The following is a 15,614-nucleotide window of genomic DNA, read 5'->3' as shown; positions in this document are numbered from 1 at the left end:
CGGATCCGGCGGCAAGTCCCCACCGCGTGCCCCCTCACGTAGCCGCTCACCAGCGTCGCGCCGTTCCCCGCGTCACTCCCGGGCTCCACGCCGTTCGCGCACTCGACATCCTCGGGAGGTCGTCATCGAGCGCATCGTCCGGGAAGGCGGCGGCGGCAACTAGCCGCAGTTGGAGAAGAACAACTACCACGAGTGGTCGCTGCGAATGCAACTGAAGATGCAAGCGCGCCACCTGTGGGACACCGTCGAGTACGACGACGTGGACTACGACGACGACCGCAGCGCGCTGGACGCGATCTGCAGCGGCGTTCCGGCGGAGTTGATCCCCATCTTGGTGGCCAAGCAGTCTGCGAAGGAGGCCTGGGAGGCCATCAAGACCCTCCGCATCGGCGACGACCGGGTGCGGAAGGCGACAGCGCAGAACCTGCTCGCCGAGTACGAGTCCATCGTGCTCCGGGAAGGCGAGCCGATCGAAGACTTCGCCTTGCGCCTGACAGGGATCGTGCAACGTCTCGCAACCCTCGGCGACCCGGAGCCAGACGCCAAAGTGGTGGCCAAGTACCTGCGCGTCGTCCGCCCGCGGTACAAGCAGTTGGTAATCTCAATCGAAACCCTACTTGACATCTCTCAACTGTCCATTGAGGAAGTGACTGGAAGACTCAAGGTGGCCGACGACATCGAGTCTGCCCCGGCACACACCGCGAGCGGCAAACTGCTTCTCACAGAGGAGCAGTGGGTCGAGAGATACAAGAAGGACTCGGAGTCCAGCCGCGGCGGTTTTGGCTCCGGCGGTCGGGGAAAAGGCCGCGGCAGAGGCCGTGGTCGCGGCTCAATCAGCAAAGGCGACTCCCGCAGCAACTCGAGCTCTGGCCGGGCACCTCCGGACGAGCCGTGTCCACGCTGTGGCAAGAAGGAGGAGCCGGCCTAGCAGGCCCATGTGGCCCAGGAGGAAGAGGCCACGCTCATGATGGCCATCGCTTCAACCCATGAGGAGAAGAACCAGTCGCCTCCGCCGCCGGCTCTCCCCAACAAGCCGCCGCCGCCGTCGCCCACATCGACCACCGAGATCCACATCACTGAGCTCAAGGTCTTCGCCGCATTCGACGGCGTGCAAGACCCAGATCCGAAGCGATGGATCCTGGACACCGGCGCCTCCAATCACATGTCCGGGTCCAGAGCCGCCTTCGCCCACCTCGACTCCGACGTCCACGGCTCCGTCAGGTTCGGTGACGGCTCCATCGCGTAGATCGAGGGTAGCGGCACCGTCCTATTCACCTGCAAGAACGGGGAGCACCAGTCGCTCCCCAACGTCTACTATCTCCCGCGCCTCACCGCCAACATCATCTCCGTCGGCCAGCTCGACGAAGGGGGGTACCAGGTGCTCGTGGAGGATGGCATGATGCGCGTGCGTGATGAGGAGCATCGCCTGCTCGCCAGGATCCCACGGAGCCCAGGCAGACTGTACGTGCTCGATGTCAACATCGCGCGCCTTGTCTGCCTAGCCGCACGCGCCGACGACGCGGCGTGGACCTAGCACGCCCAGTTCGGCCACGCCAACTTCACCGCACTCCGAAAGATGGCACGCGAGGAGCTGGTTCGCGGTTTGCCCACGCTCACTCAGGTGGAGCAAGTCTGTGAGTCGTGCCTCGTCGGCAAGCAGCGCCGGGCGCCGTTCCCGCAGAAGGCGCTCGGGCGCTCGACCGAGCAGCTTCAACTCCTCCATGACGACCTCTGCGACCCCATCACGCCGGCGACACCCAGCGGCAACCGGTACTTTCTCTTGCTCGTCGACGATTTCTCACGTTACATGTGGACCGCCTTGTTGCCGAGCAAGGACGCCGCTGCCGCCGCCATCAAGAACATTCAAGCTGCAGCCGAACGGAAGACTAGGAAGAAGCTGCTTGCCCTGCGTACCGATCGCGGGGGCGAGTTCGCCGCGGCGGACTTCATCGACTACTGCTCCCATCTCGGCGTCCGGCGTGAACTCACGGCACCGCACACGCCTCAACAAAACGGTGTCGTCGAGCGACGCAATCAAACTGTCGTGGGCACGGCGCGAAGCATGTTGAAGGCCAAGGCGCTCCCCGGCGTGTTCTGGGGGGAGGCCGTCACGACGGCTGTGTATCTCCTGAACCGGACATCCTGCAAGGCCAACCAGGGGAAGACGCCGTACGAGCTGTGGACCGGGAGCGCACCGGCAGTCCACCACCTTCGCACGTTCGGGTGCGTCGCCCATGTCAAGGTGACCGCACCGAACCAGAAGAAGCTGGACGACCGCAGCCGGCGCATGATCTTCGTCGGCTACGAACCTGGCTCCAAGGCCTATCGCGTCTACGATCCGACAACCAGGCGCGTCCACATTAGCCGCGACGTGATCTTCGACGAAGTGACGCAGTGGGCGTGGGCCAACGAGCACGACGTCGATCCTGGCGGCTTCATCATTGAAGAATCCGAACCTCAGGAGCCAGCGGTGATCACCACCATCAGCACCAGAGCCGGCACTAGGGACTGCCTCACCTGCTCCATCGACGTCGTCACCGCCGCCACCAGCTGACATGTCCACGGCGACTCCCACGGCCGGTAGTCCGGCGTCCGCGGCGTCGAGCTCGGCGCCGCATCGACACATCGACTCCGCATCACCGCCTGCCTCAGGAATAGGCGAGCTACTGGACACCGACCACGACCACTTGTCCTGGCAGTCTCCTGGGCGTAACCTCAACATCGAGTCTTACAATTACTTTGCGTTCCTTGGTTGCGGAATTGGGATCTACTTGTTCCACCCAGACACCGGTGACCTTGTAGACCATTGCACAATCAAGTGTTCCTCCATGGAGGCCATGCTCATAGCAACACAAGGAGGGAGCTGCAATGGCATGGGCTGCTGCACTGTCACGTTCCCGGTGCCGTTTCGAGGGTTCAGAGTGACCATCGTAAACAACAACGATACAGTACCAGAACCCTTCCATGATATCACCGTCAAGGCTTTCTTAAGCTTCCGTCCATATAAGTTTAGTATTATGGATCTATTGTCTGATAAAATAAATGCAAGCATCGTTGCTGCTTCATCCGCATACCTCTCAACTGTCATCGCTGATGAACCAACTGCAAACAAGCCCAGTTGGATAATAAAACACAGTATGCATGTGGCAATAGTGATCGCATGGATGTAAAAAATGGAGGCTACTCTTGTGCTTTCTCTGGAAATTTTGATGGTGGCAACTGGCAACCCATACCTTCTTGATGATTGCAAACAAGGTATGCACACAACTCCTCTCTCACTCACTCTCCCCCCGGTGCTTCTTTTTGTCACTGATTATTATATTGTGACACACTTTTAGTCATATTTTGATTTTCTTAACTGGAGCAGAGTATAACCTAACCCCCAAGACAAACTGTTCTCGATCATGTGGAAACACATATATTCCTTTCCCTTTCGGGCTGGAGCCAGGCTGTTTTGCTAAAAGGAGATTTCAATTGAATTGTGCATCTAATCACACTCTTATTGGAAGACCACCTGCAAAATATGAAGTGACAAATATTTCATTAGATGAAGGACTTGTATGTCAATAAGCTTTCAGAATCTTAAGACGCCAACACAAATTATTTATCGATATACTATGGAGGTTCTGAGTACTTTGGCCAGCAACTAATTTATGGTCTGGAGAAATCTGACTTATCTGAAGAGTATGGTTCTTGGAGTTGGTCAGTAACCAATTTGACATGTGAAAGTGCAAAACGCGACAGAACTTATGCATGCATCAGCACAAACAGTGAGGGCCTTGGTGTTACACATGGGACGATCTATATTGGTTATCGTTGCAAGTGCTCTCCTGGTTTTGAAGGAAACCCTTATGTTCAAAATGGATGTACAAGTGTGCATTCCTAAACCTATCCAATGCATGCATTTGATTGTGCAACAATAGGCATATTTGACAACAATTGCATGCTATCCATTGAATTTGACTGTATGCCATTTGCATATATATTAATGAGGTGTGGTTGAGACAAAGCAATAGGACCATCATCAAAAGTGACATATTTTATCCACTCCATTTTTACATTGTTTGGGATTCTGTTATCAGATATTGATGGGTGCTTGATACCAAACTATTGTAACGGGACATGCTATAACTTTCAAGGAAGCTATGGCTGTTGCCCTCAAGGTATGCATTTTGATCCAGTAAGAAGGCAGTGCACTTCTAGTAAGCGGCAAAGTGTTCTTTTGGGTATGTCACACTTTCCTTACCATTTGATGTCTCTGCACTCCAGTTGTCAAAAATATAACTTCACAATTGTTGCAATTACTCATGTAGGTATTGTTGTCGGAATTAGCAGTGGTTTTGGAGTCCTACTTCTTACATTGACTGCAATCGTATTAGTCAAAAGGTGGAAGATAGACACACCAAAGAAAATCCGAAGGGCATACTTCCGGAAAAACAAAGGCCTACTTCCGGAAAAACAAAGGCCTACTCTTGGAGCAGCTGATCTCTTCGAGTGAAAGTGTTACACATAACACAAGAATATTTTCCTTGGAAGAGTTAGAGAAAGCAACCAACAACTTTGACTCGACACGTATTATTGGACATGGACGCCATGGCACAGTTTACAAGGGTATTTTATTATAACACCTCTGGTATTACGATATTGCTTAGTACTTAGATTAAGGCCAAAAAGAAATTAACAAAACAAGTTTTCGGGTGTTAAAAATTTTAAAACTCACAAGAAAGGATAATTAAATTGTAGATCTCATTTCTATGAGAAGAAAAGCGAATGTGATATTGCGAGTTGGTTCAATTAATGTGTAAACATGCTTGAAAGCATCTAGGCCCCTAGTTGGATTTCGGTGATTAATGTCAATACAAGATTACTATGACTAACGTGTGTTTTGCAGAGGCAACTAAGTTAGGTCATGGTAATGGAGATCGATTGGGCAATCGAGGTTGTCATGCCCCTACGATGGAAATCGTTTCGGTTTTCAAAGGATGGACGACAAGGTTAAGGATAACTAGTTCTAAGTGTCGATTGGAGTTGGAGAGACATTTAGAGTAGTTTAGGACTTTGTTTTTCCTTTGGCCGTACTATAAAGGGGGGTATGAACGGGTAGCTTGACCTAGTTGAGTCTAGTGAGTTAGGTGTGGTGCACACTTGTTAAAACTAGCTCTAGGTAGCTCCTATAAATGCCTAAGATCCTTTGGAGCAAACTTCATTCACATATGTTCGAAAGTTGGAAGTGAATGGAGGGTCAAACACTGATCGGACGCTGGCTCCGGTGCGACCGGACGCTGGCCGCAGGGTCCGGTCAGTTCGTTTGACTGAGGTGGTTAAGTCTGTTGTGACCGGACGCTGGAAGGTCATGTGACCGGACGCTGAGGGCTAGCGTCCGGTCGACTCCAGTAAGGGTCCAGACTTGGAAAAGAGTGACCGGACGCGTCCGGTCAATGTGACCGGACCCTGAGTATCCAGCGTCCGGTCGTTTACAGTAAGCATCCAAGAGCGACCGGACGCGTCCGGTCGGTACTGACCGGACCCTGTCAGCGTCCGGTCATCACTTGAATGCTGGTTCGCGGGTTGAACTGACCGGAGCGTCCGGTCATCACGATCGGAGCGTCCGGTCGTCCCGCAGAAGCTCATAACGGTTAGTTTTTCAGGCTGCCTTATAAATAGAAGCTCCACTCGTGAGTGGAGTAACTTTTGCTCATTCCAACAGCTGAGAAACACGTTTGTGAGTGCCAAGAAGAGCAAGGTCCTAGTGAGGTGTTTGTGATTTGAGAATCCAAGAGAGTAGCCTCACTAGCAAATCAAGAGTAGCAAAGTGTGCATCCATCTTCTCATTAGGCTTCGCGTGGTCAAGTGAGAGTTCGTGCTTGTTACTCTTGGTGATCGCCATCACCTAGACGGTTTGGTGGTGATTGGGAGTTTGGTGTTCACCCGGCGGAGCTTGTGGGTGACCCAACTCAAGTTGTGAGCGGCTTTGGGTGATTCGCCGCGACGGAGTGTCGAAGAATCAACCCATAGAGAGCACTTGATCCTTGCGCGGATCAAGGGGGAGCTACATCCTTGCGCGGGTGCTCCAACGAGGACTAGTGGAGAGTGGCGACTCTTCGATACCTCGGCAAAACATCGCCGCGTTCCTTTCTCTCCCTATTTACTTTGAGCACTTACTTTGAGTATTTACTTTGAGCAACTCAATACTTGTTTTACATCCATAGAATTGCTTGCTTGAGTAAGGTTGGAACATAGGTGGTGAGTTCGTTGTGCTTTAGTTTAATAGAAACACTTTTCTAGGCACAAGGGGTTAATTGGGCTATCCGTAGGATTTGTTTATTGCAAGAGAATTTCGAATTAGCCCAATTCACCCCCCCTCTTGGGCATCTTGATCCTTTCAATTGGTATCAGAGCCTCGTGCTCACGTTTTTAAGCTTAATCGCTTAGAGCAAGATGTCTCACGGGGATGGACCTCCTCCTATCTTTGAGGGAGATGATTTTCCATATTGGAAAATCCGCATGGAGGCATACTTAGAAGCTCTAGATGTTGGAATTCTTAGAGCCGCCTCTCAAGGGTTCCCCGCACCTAGGAATGCCGCACAACTTCAAGGCGATGAAGTAAATTATGAAAAATGGAATGCAAAGGCTCGCAACACCATTTTTAGAGGCCTTTGCAAAGAGGTGTTCAATCGTGTAAGGAACCACAAAGACGCCCATGCTCTATGGTCGGACGTTTGTGCGCTCCATGAGGGAACCAAGAGTGAGCGTGAGGAACGCTATCATCTTGTGATTAAAAAGCTAAATTCTTTTGAGATGTTTCCCAAAGAAAGTGCTAATGAGATGTATTCTCGATTAAATGTTCTTGTAGAGGAAGTCAATGGGCTTGGACTTACTCAAATGTCACCATCCGACGTTGTGAGAAGAATCTTGAGTGTCCTCCCCATTGACAAATATGGGCACATTGTGACCGTGCTACATCAAGGTGATCTTTCCGCCGCTACACCGACACAAATCTTGGGAAAGATCAATGCTCATGAGATGTACATGCACATCACACCACAAGATGGCTCATCCTCTACAAAGAAGAAAGAGAAGGACTTAGCATTCAAAGCTAGCCAAGACAAGGGCAAAGCAAAACTTGAGTATGAGAGCTCAAGTGATGAAGATGATGAAGAAAGCCTTGCCCTCATGGTGAAGAAGACCACCAAGATGCTAAAAAGGCTAAATAAGAGTGGCATCAAGTTTGATGGCAAGAAGAAGAAGTTCTTCACAAGCTCAAGAAGAAAGCCAATCTCCGAGATGGATTGCTACAATTGTGGCGAGCTTGGCCATCTAGCTCATCAATGCACAAAGCCCAAGAAAGACAAGTTCAAGAACAAGGACAAGAAAGATGATTCAAGTGATGAAGATGAAAAGAAGAAGAACAAGCCATACAAGAAGAGAGATGGCAAAAAGAGGGACTTCTACAAGAAGAAGAAGAGTGGCAAGGCCTACATTGTCGGTGATTGGCTCACGGACATTGATTCATCAAGTGGATCATCCGATGATGATAGTGACGATGAAAAGGTGGCCGCCATTGCTATTGATATTGCATCTTCACCGCCACCATCGCCATCATCCTCTACACACCTATGCCTTATGGCCAAAGGTGAACGCAAGGTAACTAAGAGTGATGATAGTAGTGATGATGAACATGCTAGTGATGATGATAGTGATAGCGATGATGATGACTCACCTACATATGATGATCTTGTCAAAATACTAAGAAAATATACTAAGATCATTAGAAAAAGTAGGGCTACAAATGAAAAACTTGATGCTAAAAATGATTCACTCTTAGCTAAGTGTGATACATTAGAAAAGGCTAATGATGAGCTCAAAGAAACAAATGATTCTATATCATCCAAACTCAAGGAGCTCAAATCTTCTAAGAAAGAGCTTAAAGATAAAAATGATAAACTTGAGTGGGTGCACAATGAACTTATCACTAGTCACAATAAGCTAAAAGATGAATATACAACTCTAAAGATCAATTATGATACTCTTATTATTGCACAAGAATTCTTACCAAATGAGCCACATGATGCTACTAACCATGTTGTTAAGATTGATATAGCTACCTCATGTGATGATTTAATTGATGAGAGCATTGAGCATGGATCTAGTAGCAAGGGCAAGCAAGTGGTTGAGTGCAATAACTATGATGAGTTTGTCAAGCTCAAGAGTGACAATGAGAAGCTCATGAAAGATCTTGAAGAAATGAAAAGTCACAACACCATTGTGCTAGAAACTCTTGATCATGACAAAGAGGTGATCCTTGAGAATGAGAAGCTAAAAGAAGAAATCAAGAAACTCAAGGAGGAGAAGAACAATGATATTCTCAAGGAAGAGAACAAGAAGCTCAAGATGGAGAAAGAGCATCTCAAAGTGGGATTGAGCAAGTTTGCTAGAGGCAAGCATCTCCAAAGTGAGCTACTCATGAATACCGTCATGAAGATGGATAGAAGTGGCATTGGATATATGGCAAGTGTAGAGAAGAAAAAGGCTCAAGCTCAACACCAACAATCAAAGCCAAAGCCAAAGCCAAAGAGATGTTTTGAGTGTGGACAAGAAGGCCACTTTGCTCATGAGTGTCAAACTCCACCACCACAACCCTTGCCCAAGCATGCTAGACCCTTTGCTTTCAATGCTCACTACATGCTTAGAAAAGATTCAAGTGGAAAGATGAAAGTCATGTTCTTAGGTCCCCCCAACAAGAGTAGACCTAAGAAAATTTGGGTGGCTAAGTCACTTGTTGAGAAGGTGAAGGACCCTCAACAAGCTTGGATTCCTAAAGCTTGAATCTCTTGTGTGTAGGTGAACTACAAGACCGGTGGAAGTCATTGGGTTATTGATAGTGGTTGCACTCAACATATGACCGGTGATCCACGTATGTTCACCTCACTAGATGAAGAGGTAGATGGACAAGAGAAAATAACATTTGGAGATAATTCAAAGGGCAAGGTCAAAGGATTGGGCAAAGTGGCAATATCAAATGATCATTCCATCTCCAATGTGCTCTATGTTGCTTCATTGAGTTTCAACTTGCTATCCGTTGGACAATTGTGTGATCTTGGCTTCCAATGCTTGTTCACCGAGAAGGAGGTGGTTGTATCTAAGGTAGATGACAATCAAGTGATATTCAATGGATTTAGATACAACAACTTATATCTAGTTGACTTCACCTCCGAAGATGCAAACTTGAAGACTTGCCTATTCACCAAAACAACACTTGGGTGGCTATGGCATAGAAGACTTGCTCATGTTGGGATGAGCTCACTCAAGAAGCTTATGAAGAATGATTTGGTGAGAGGGTTGAAGGATGTGAAGTTTGAGAAGGACAAGCTTTGTAGTGCATGTCAAGCCGGCAAGCAAGTTGCAAACACTCATCCAACCAAAGCTTTCATGTCAACCACAAGAGTGCTAGAACTCCTACACATGGATTTATTTGGACCAACAACATACAAGAGTTTGGGAGGAAATCTCTATTGTCTTGTGATTGTGGATGACTATTCAAGATATACATGGGTGTTCTTCCTTCATGACAAATCCGAAGTTGCATCTTGTTTCAAGAAGTTTGCCAAGAGAGCTCAAAATGAATTTGAAGTGAAGCTCAAGAAGATAAGAAGTGACAATGGCAAAGAGTTTGACAACACAAACATAGAAGCTTATTGTGATGAAGTTGGAATCAAACATGAAGTCTCCGCAACCTATACTCCTCAACAAAATGGTGTAGTTGAGAGGAAGAACCGGACTTTGATCACTCTTGCAAGAACAATGCTAGATGAGTACAACACTCCCGAAGCTCTATGGGCGGAAGCAATCAACACCGCATGTTATGCATCCAACCGCCTATTTCTTCAAAAGTTCCTTGTCAAGACACCATATGAGTTGCTCAATGGGAAGAAGCCGGACGTCTCCTTCTTTAGGGTGTTTGGTTGCAAGTGCTACATCTACAAGAAGCGGCAACACCTAGGGAAGTTTCAAAGGTGTTGTGATATAGGTTTTCTTGTTGGTTACTCATTGAAGTCCAAAGCATATAGAGTATTTAATCATGCCACCGGCTTGGTTGAAGAAACATATGATGTGGAATTTGATGAATCTAACGGCTCCCAAGGAGCACATGAGAATCTTGATGATGTAGGTGATGAACCATTGAGGGAGGCTATGAAGAATATTCCGGTGGGAGACATCAAGCCAAAAGATGATGAAGATGATGTACAAGTCATTAACCAACCTTCTTCATCAAATGTACCACAAGATGGTGATAAAGTTGGGAGAGTAGAAAATGAAGATACTCATATCTCCCATGAGCAAATGGTGGTACAAGCACAAGATGTTGATGCTCCACAACCTCCTCCTCAAGTGGTCAATAGAAGGAATACACCTCTCCTACAAAATCATCCACAAGATCTCATCATAGGGAGTCCAACAAAGGGGGTGATGACTAGATCTCAAAAACTTACTTCATTTGTTGCTCATCACTCTTTTGTCTCTTGCTATGAGCCTACCAAGGTAGAAGATGCTCTTAAAGATCCGGATTGGATCAATGCCATGCATGAAGAGTTGAACAACTTCACTCGCAATGAAGTTTGGAATCTTGAAGAGCGACCAAAAGATGCAAGAGTCATTGGAACAAAGTGGGTGTTCCGCAACAAGCAAGATGATCAAGGTGTTGTTGTGAGGAACAAGGCAAGACTAGTTGCAAAGGGGTTCTCTCAAGTTGAAGGTTTAGATTTTGGAGAAACCTTTGCATCGGTTGCAAGATTAGAAGCCATCCGTATCCTTCTTGCATATGCATCACATCATGAAATGAAACTATATCAAATGGATGTGAAAAGTGCATTCTTAAATGGCTTTATTAATGAACTAGTCTATGTTGATCAACCTCCCGGGTTTGAAGACCCTAGATATCCTAATCATGTTTATAGGTTGTCCAAGGCACTATATGGGCTTAAGCAAGCCCCAAGAGCTTGGTATGAGCGCCTTCGGGATTTCCTTATTGAGAAGGGCTTCACCATTGGGAAGGTCGACACCACACTATTCACCAAGAAGCTTGATGGGCATATCTTCATTTGTCAAGTATATGTTGATGATATCATCTTTGGATCATCAAATGAAGACTCATGCAAAGAATTTGGTGAATTGATGTCTAAGGAGTTCGAGATGTCAATGATTGGTGAGCTTACATTCTTTCTTGGTTTTCAAGTCAAGCAAATGAAAGAAGGCATCTTCATCTCTCAAGAGAAATACACAAAAGATCTTCTCAAGAGATTCAAGATGGATGAATGTAAGCCAATCAAGACCCCAATGCCTACAAATGGACATCTCGACCTAGATGAGGGAGGTAACTCGGTTGATCAAACTCTCTACCGTTCTATGATTGGTAGCTTGTTATATTTAACCGCATCTAGGCCCGACATCATGTTTAGTGTGTGTATGTGTGCTAGATTTCAAGCTTGTCCTAAGGAAACACATTTAATTGCCGTAAAAAGAATCCTTAGGTATCTTAAGCACACACCAAGCATTGGCCTTTGGTATCCCAAAGGAGCTTTATTTGAATTAATTGGCTATTCCGATTCGGACTATGCCGGATGCAAAGTTGATAGAAAGAGCACATCCGGAGGGTGCCATTTGCTTGGTAGATCACTTGTGTCTTGGTCCTCCAAGAAACAAAATAGTGTGGCTTTGTCCACCGCCGAAGCGGAATACATTGCCGCGGGTGCTTGTTGTGCACAAATATTATACATGAAACAAACTTTACTAGACTATGGTGTAGTTCTAGAGAAAGTACCTCTTTTGTGTGACAATGAAAGTGCGGTAAAACTTGCAAATAATCCGGTTCAACACTCTCGCACCAAGCATATAGATATCCGCCATCACTTTCTAAGAGATCATGTAGCTAAAAATGATATATCACTAGAAGGTGTAAGATCCGAAGATCAATTAGCGGATATCTTCACTAAACCGCTAGATGAAGCTACATTTTGTAGATTGCGGAACGAGCTCAATGTACTTGATTTTGGTAACTTCACAAAAAATTGAGCTTGTGTTGTCCCTTGCATTCATTGTAAAATACAACATGTTTAATTTGGGGCAATGCATATAGGGCTTGTCTAACATGGTTAAGATAACCGCCGAAAAGCGTGTGAAGAAGCTTAACCTTGGATCAAACTTGACAAGCAACTAGATTTACCTACAAGTATTACATATGCATGAATGTTGTTTTGTCATTTTGTTCCATTTGCCCTCTTGTTGCCTATTTCCTTAAAAAGAATTATAGCCTAAGGCAAAATATTCTGAAAAATATGAGGGTTTGAGAGAGGTCACTCACATCAGTCCCAATTGGTGTTTATTTGGATCTTATTCTAGTTGGGACTTGATTGGGAACAGGTAGCGCGAAGGTATGTTGAAGAATTGCTGGAAAAGGTGCACCGGACGCTGCACCGGACGCTGCTGTCCAGCGTCCGGTCAGTTCACAGGAGGTGAACTGCTGTTGAAGGAGTGACCGGACGCTGCGTCTGTGCGTCCGGTCAGAAAGGGTCCAGCGTCCGGTCAATGAAGAAAGGGCAAGCTGTATTGACCGGACCCTGCCTGCGTCCGGTCATGGACCACCGGACGCGTCCGGTCGCGATTCCAGAGGATTTGGACCTCTCTGGAATCGACCGGACGCTGGGTGGTAGCGTCCGGTCGCTACCACCGGAGCGTCCGGTCAGTGGATCTTGCGCGACTTCAAGTCTCTATTTCGGTTTCCTTTTCTGTCACGGTCTGGGGGATTATATTAACGGGCCTTCAAGTCTTTTTTCCCTGACCTAACCCGTGAGCCGCGCCCAAGTCGCCACCGCACCATTGCGCCGCCGCCTCCTCGCGCCTCTCCTCGCGCCCGCGCAGCCGTACCCTAGCCCGAGCCACCGTCGCAGCACAGCCACGCGCCACCTCTCCGGTCAGCCTGCGCCCGCGCCACCGTGCGCCTGCCTAGCCGCGCCGTCGTGCCTTCGCCTCGCCGCGCCTCCACGCTCGGCCCCCGCTCGCCAGTCGCGCTCCAGCCGAGCCACCGCCCCAGCTCGCCTCTGCTGCACCTCGCCGGTCACCTCGCTGCCCAATCGTTGCCCAGGGCTATCCTCCCATTGATTGGTATGGCAATCTTTGTATTTCAATCTTGATCTCAAATTATGACCTAGATCAAATTCTAATCGCACTGGATTCCCCATTGCATTCAGGGCGTTTGACCTAACCCTAGCCCGGTTCCGAGAATCCCCCGCGTGATATCTTACCTCTTCTCGGTTCGCGTTTCGTCAGGTAGAAAGCCATACGATTCAATTTCGCATCTACATTGCTTTCTCTATTAGGATTTCGCATCTATTAGATATATGGTATTTATTTGTATATCCATCTATTCTATCGTGCAGCGAGTCGGTTCCGTTGTGTTTCGTCTGGCAGTTGGCAGTAAACTCGGAGCCAAGCTCGCGAGTAAGGATCGAGGCCAAGCCTCGAAAGCGGCAGTTTGACAGTTGATCTTGATCAGCGGCAGTTCACCATCTTGTCTGTTCAGATGGCTCGCACCAAGAATGTTGGTGGTGGTCCAGGTGATGATGATCGGAGGCCCCCGCCTCGTCAGCCAGCCGGATCCAAAGGCAAGTCAACCAAGCAGCTGACATCCAAGAAGCGCAAGTACCCCGACGCCGAGACAGCAGAGAGCAGCAGCTGTTGCAGAGGCCGCAGACCGTGCCGAGAGAGGTGGTACCCGCAGCGGAGTTGTCATTGCAGATCAGTCAGTTTCACCCGCAGTCAGAGCTGCGATTGAGGAGGTTGAGCGTCGTCATGGTAGTCCAGCTGGGACTGCCACGTTTGCAGGACGACGGGTCGCCATTGAGGAGGGTCCGTCAGCACAGCAGCAGCCCCCACCAGTAGAGCCTCAGCCAGCCCAGGAGACTCAGGAGAGTCAGGAGACCGAGCCGGCATCCTCAGCTACGCCGCTCGAGTCGTACCAGTGCTGCAGTTCCACCGAGGCCAGTTACACGGCGCAGGGGTTCACGCCCTCCGCCCAGACCACAGGGTCCGCCTCCAGTGGTTCACCTCGACTTGAGGGCCGCTACAGCCAGGCAGGTTCAGCAGCTGCGGTTTGTCGAGTTTGAGGTTTGGTTTCCTCCGAGGAGGGATGAGAGAGCAGCTGAGGGGTTCTACACGCCACTGCATGAGGATTTCTACAATGCATATCTTAACAGTGGGGCAGTGTTCAGATCACAGAGGGTCTGCCAGATAGAGTCCATTGTGGCAGCAGCCGGAGAGAGCATTCGGCAACACTTGTCATATTTGCCAGGACTGTCAGATCTGATTGGACGGACGGGGATCTATGTACCATCTTGGGTCCGTCAGTTTTATGCCTCGCTCTACATTGATCCTCATCACAGATACATTCACTTTGCTTTCAACGGCAAAGACCACAGAGTGACCAGTGGCAGAGCCAGGGAGATACTGAGACTACAAGGAGCAGCCTGTAAAGATGCATGAGGTTTGCTATGGTCAGCAGGGACCTCCCAGGCGTCCTCATGGAGGGTTGGTGCCCCCCACAGACTTAGTGCGGCATTGCTTCAAGGAGCCGTTTGGTGAGGGGTCGAGCAGGAACCCCAGTGACTTGACTCCTACAGCGAGGATTCTAGAGGCCATCATCAGGAGGACACTGCTCCCCAGGTTGGGATACAGAGAGGGCCTAACTCGCTTACAGCTCTGGCTTCTCAATGCCATCATGCAGATGACAGTGTTTGACATTTGGGACCTCCTTCTGTCAGAGATGGAGGATACTATAGCTGAGGGATTCAAGGGTCGCAGGCAGCTTCCCTATGCTCACTGGATCACCTTCCTCATCCGTAGAGTTGTGATGGATAAGCCCCCTGGCATGATGGATGAGTATACAGGTGCCACTACAGAGTTCCCAGCTTACAACCTGTCACAGCGGATCAGACATACCACTCCTCAGGCACCCAGTCAGCCTAGCCGTCGTCCCGACGTGCCAGAGTCCGCAGCTCAGCAGGATGAGATCATCAGAGGGATTGCAGCCATAGAGGAGGAGGAGCTAGAGGCACAGCAGGGAGTGAGTGAGTACAGTGACAGCTCTGACGACGACTACCAGCCTATACCTCAGATGCCTCCACGCAGACACGATGCAGAGGCCGGTAGCTCTAGTTCTGCTCCACCTGCTCCACAGACAGACCCCGCTCTCATAGCTATTCTTGAGCGGATGCAGCAGGATCAGACACGACAGGCACAGGAGACAGCTGCCAACTTCGCACAGTTTCAGGCTCGTCAGGACGAGTTCCAGCAGTCAGCAGCAGCTCCTTCAGCACCAGCAGTTACTTATGCAGCAGCAGCTCATGGGATTCATGCAGCATGTAGTGACAGCTATTGGGGTCCCACTGCCACAGCCTTCGCCCCAGGTTGCACAGCCTCCTACCACTTCGACGACTCCAGCAGTACAGCCCATCGGGCTTCAGAGTCAGGGACAGCCTCCAGTTCAGTTTACTTCACCTCCTATACAGGTGTCCCAGTGGTTAGCTTCACCTGGTGTAGCCCCGCAGTTCACTCCTTACCAC

The 15,614-nt window shown here is 49.0% G+C and overlaps 1 protein-coding gene and 1 pseudogene across 1 annotated transcript; both read left to right on the top strand.

Moving 5' to 3' along the window:
- Positions 1–205: 205 nt before the first annotated feature.
- On the top strand, positions 206–928 carry LOC136464332 (uncharacterized). Its single transcript, XM_066463295.1, has one exon. The coding sequence runs from the start codon at positions 206–208 to the stop codon at positions 926–928; it is 723 nt and encodes a 240-aa protein (XP_066319392.1).
- Positions 929–2,555: 1,627 nt separating this feature from the next.
- Positions 2,556–15,614, top strand: part of LOC136464316 (wall-associated receptor kinase-like 6) — a 59,087-nt pseudogene continuing 46,028 nt past the window's right edge.

This window comes from Miscanthus floridulus, chromosome 1, assembly GCF_019320115.1.
Source record: "Miscanthus floridulus cultivar M001 chromosome 1, ASM1932011v1, whole genome shotgun sequence".
NCBI classification, from domain to species: Eukaryota; Viridiplantae; Streptophyta; class Magnoliopsida; order Poales; family Poaceae; genus Miscanthus; species Miscanthus floridulus.
This window is presented reverse-complemented; position numbering and strand designations above follow the sequence as displayed.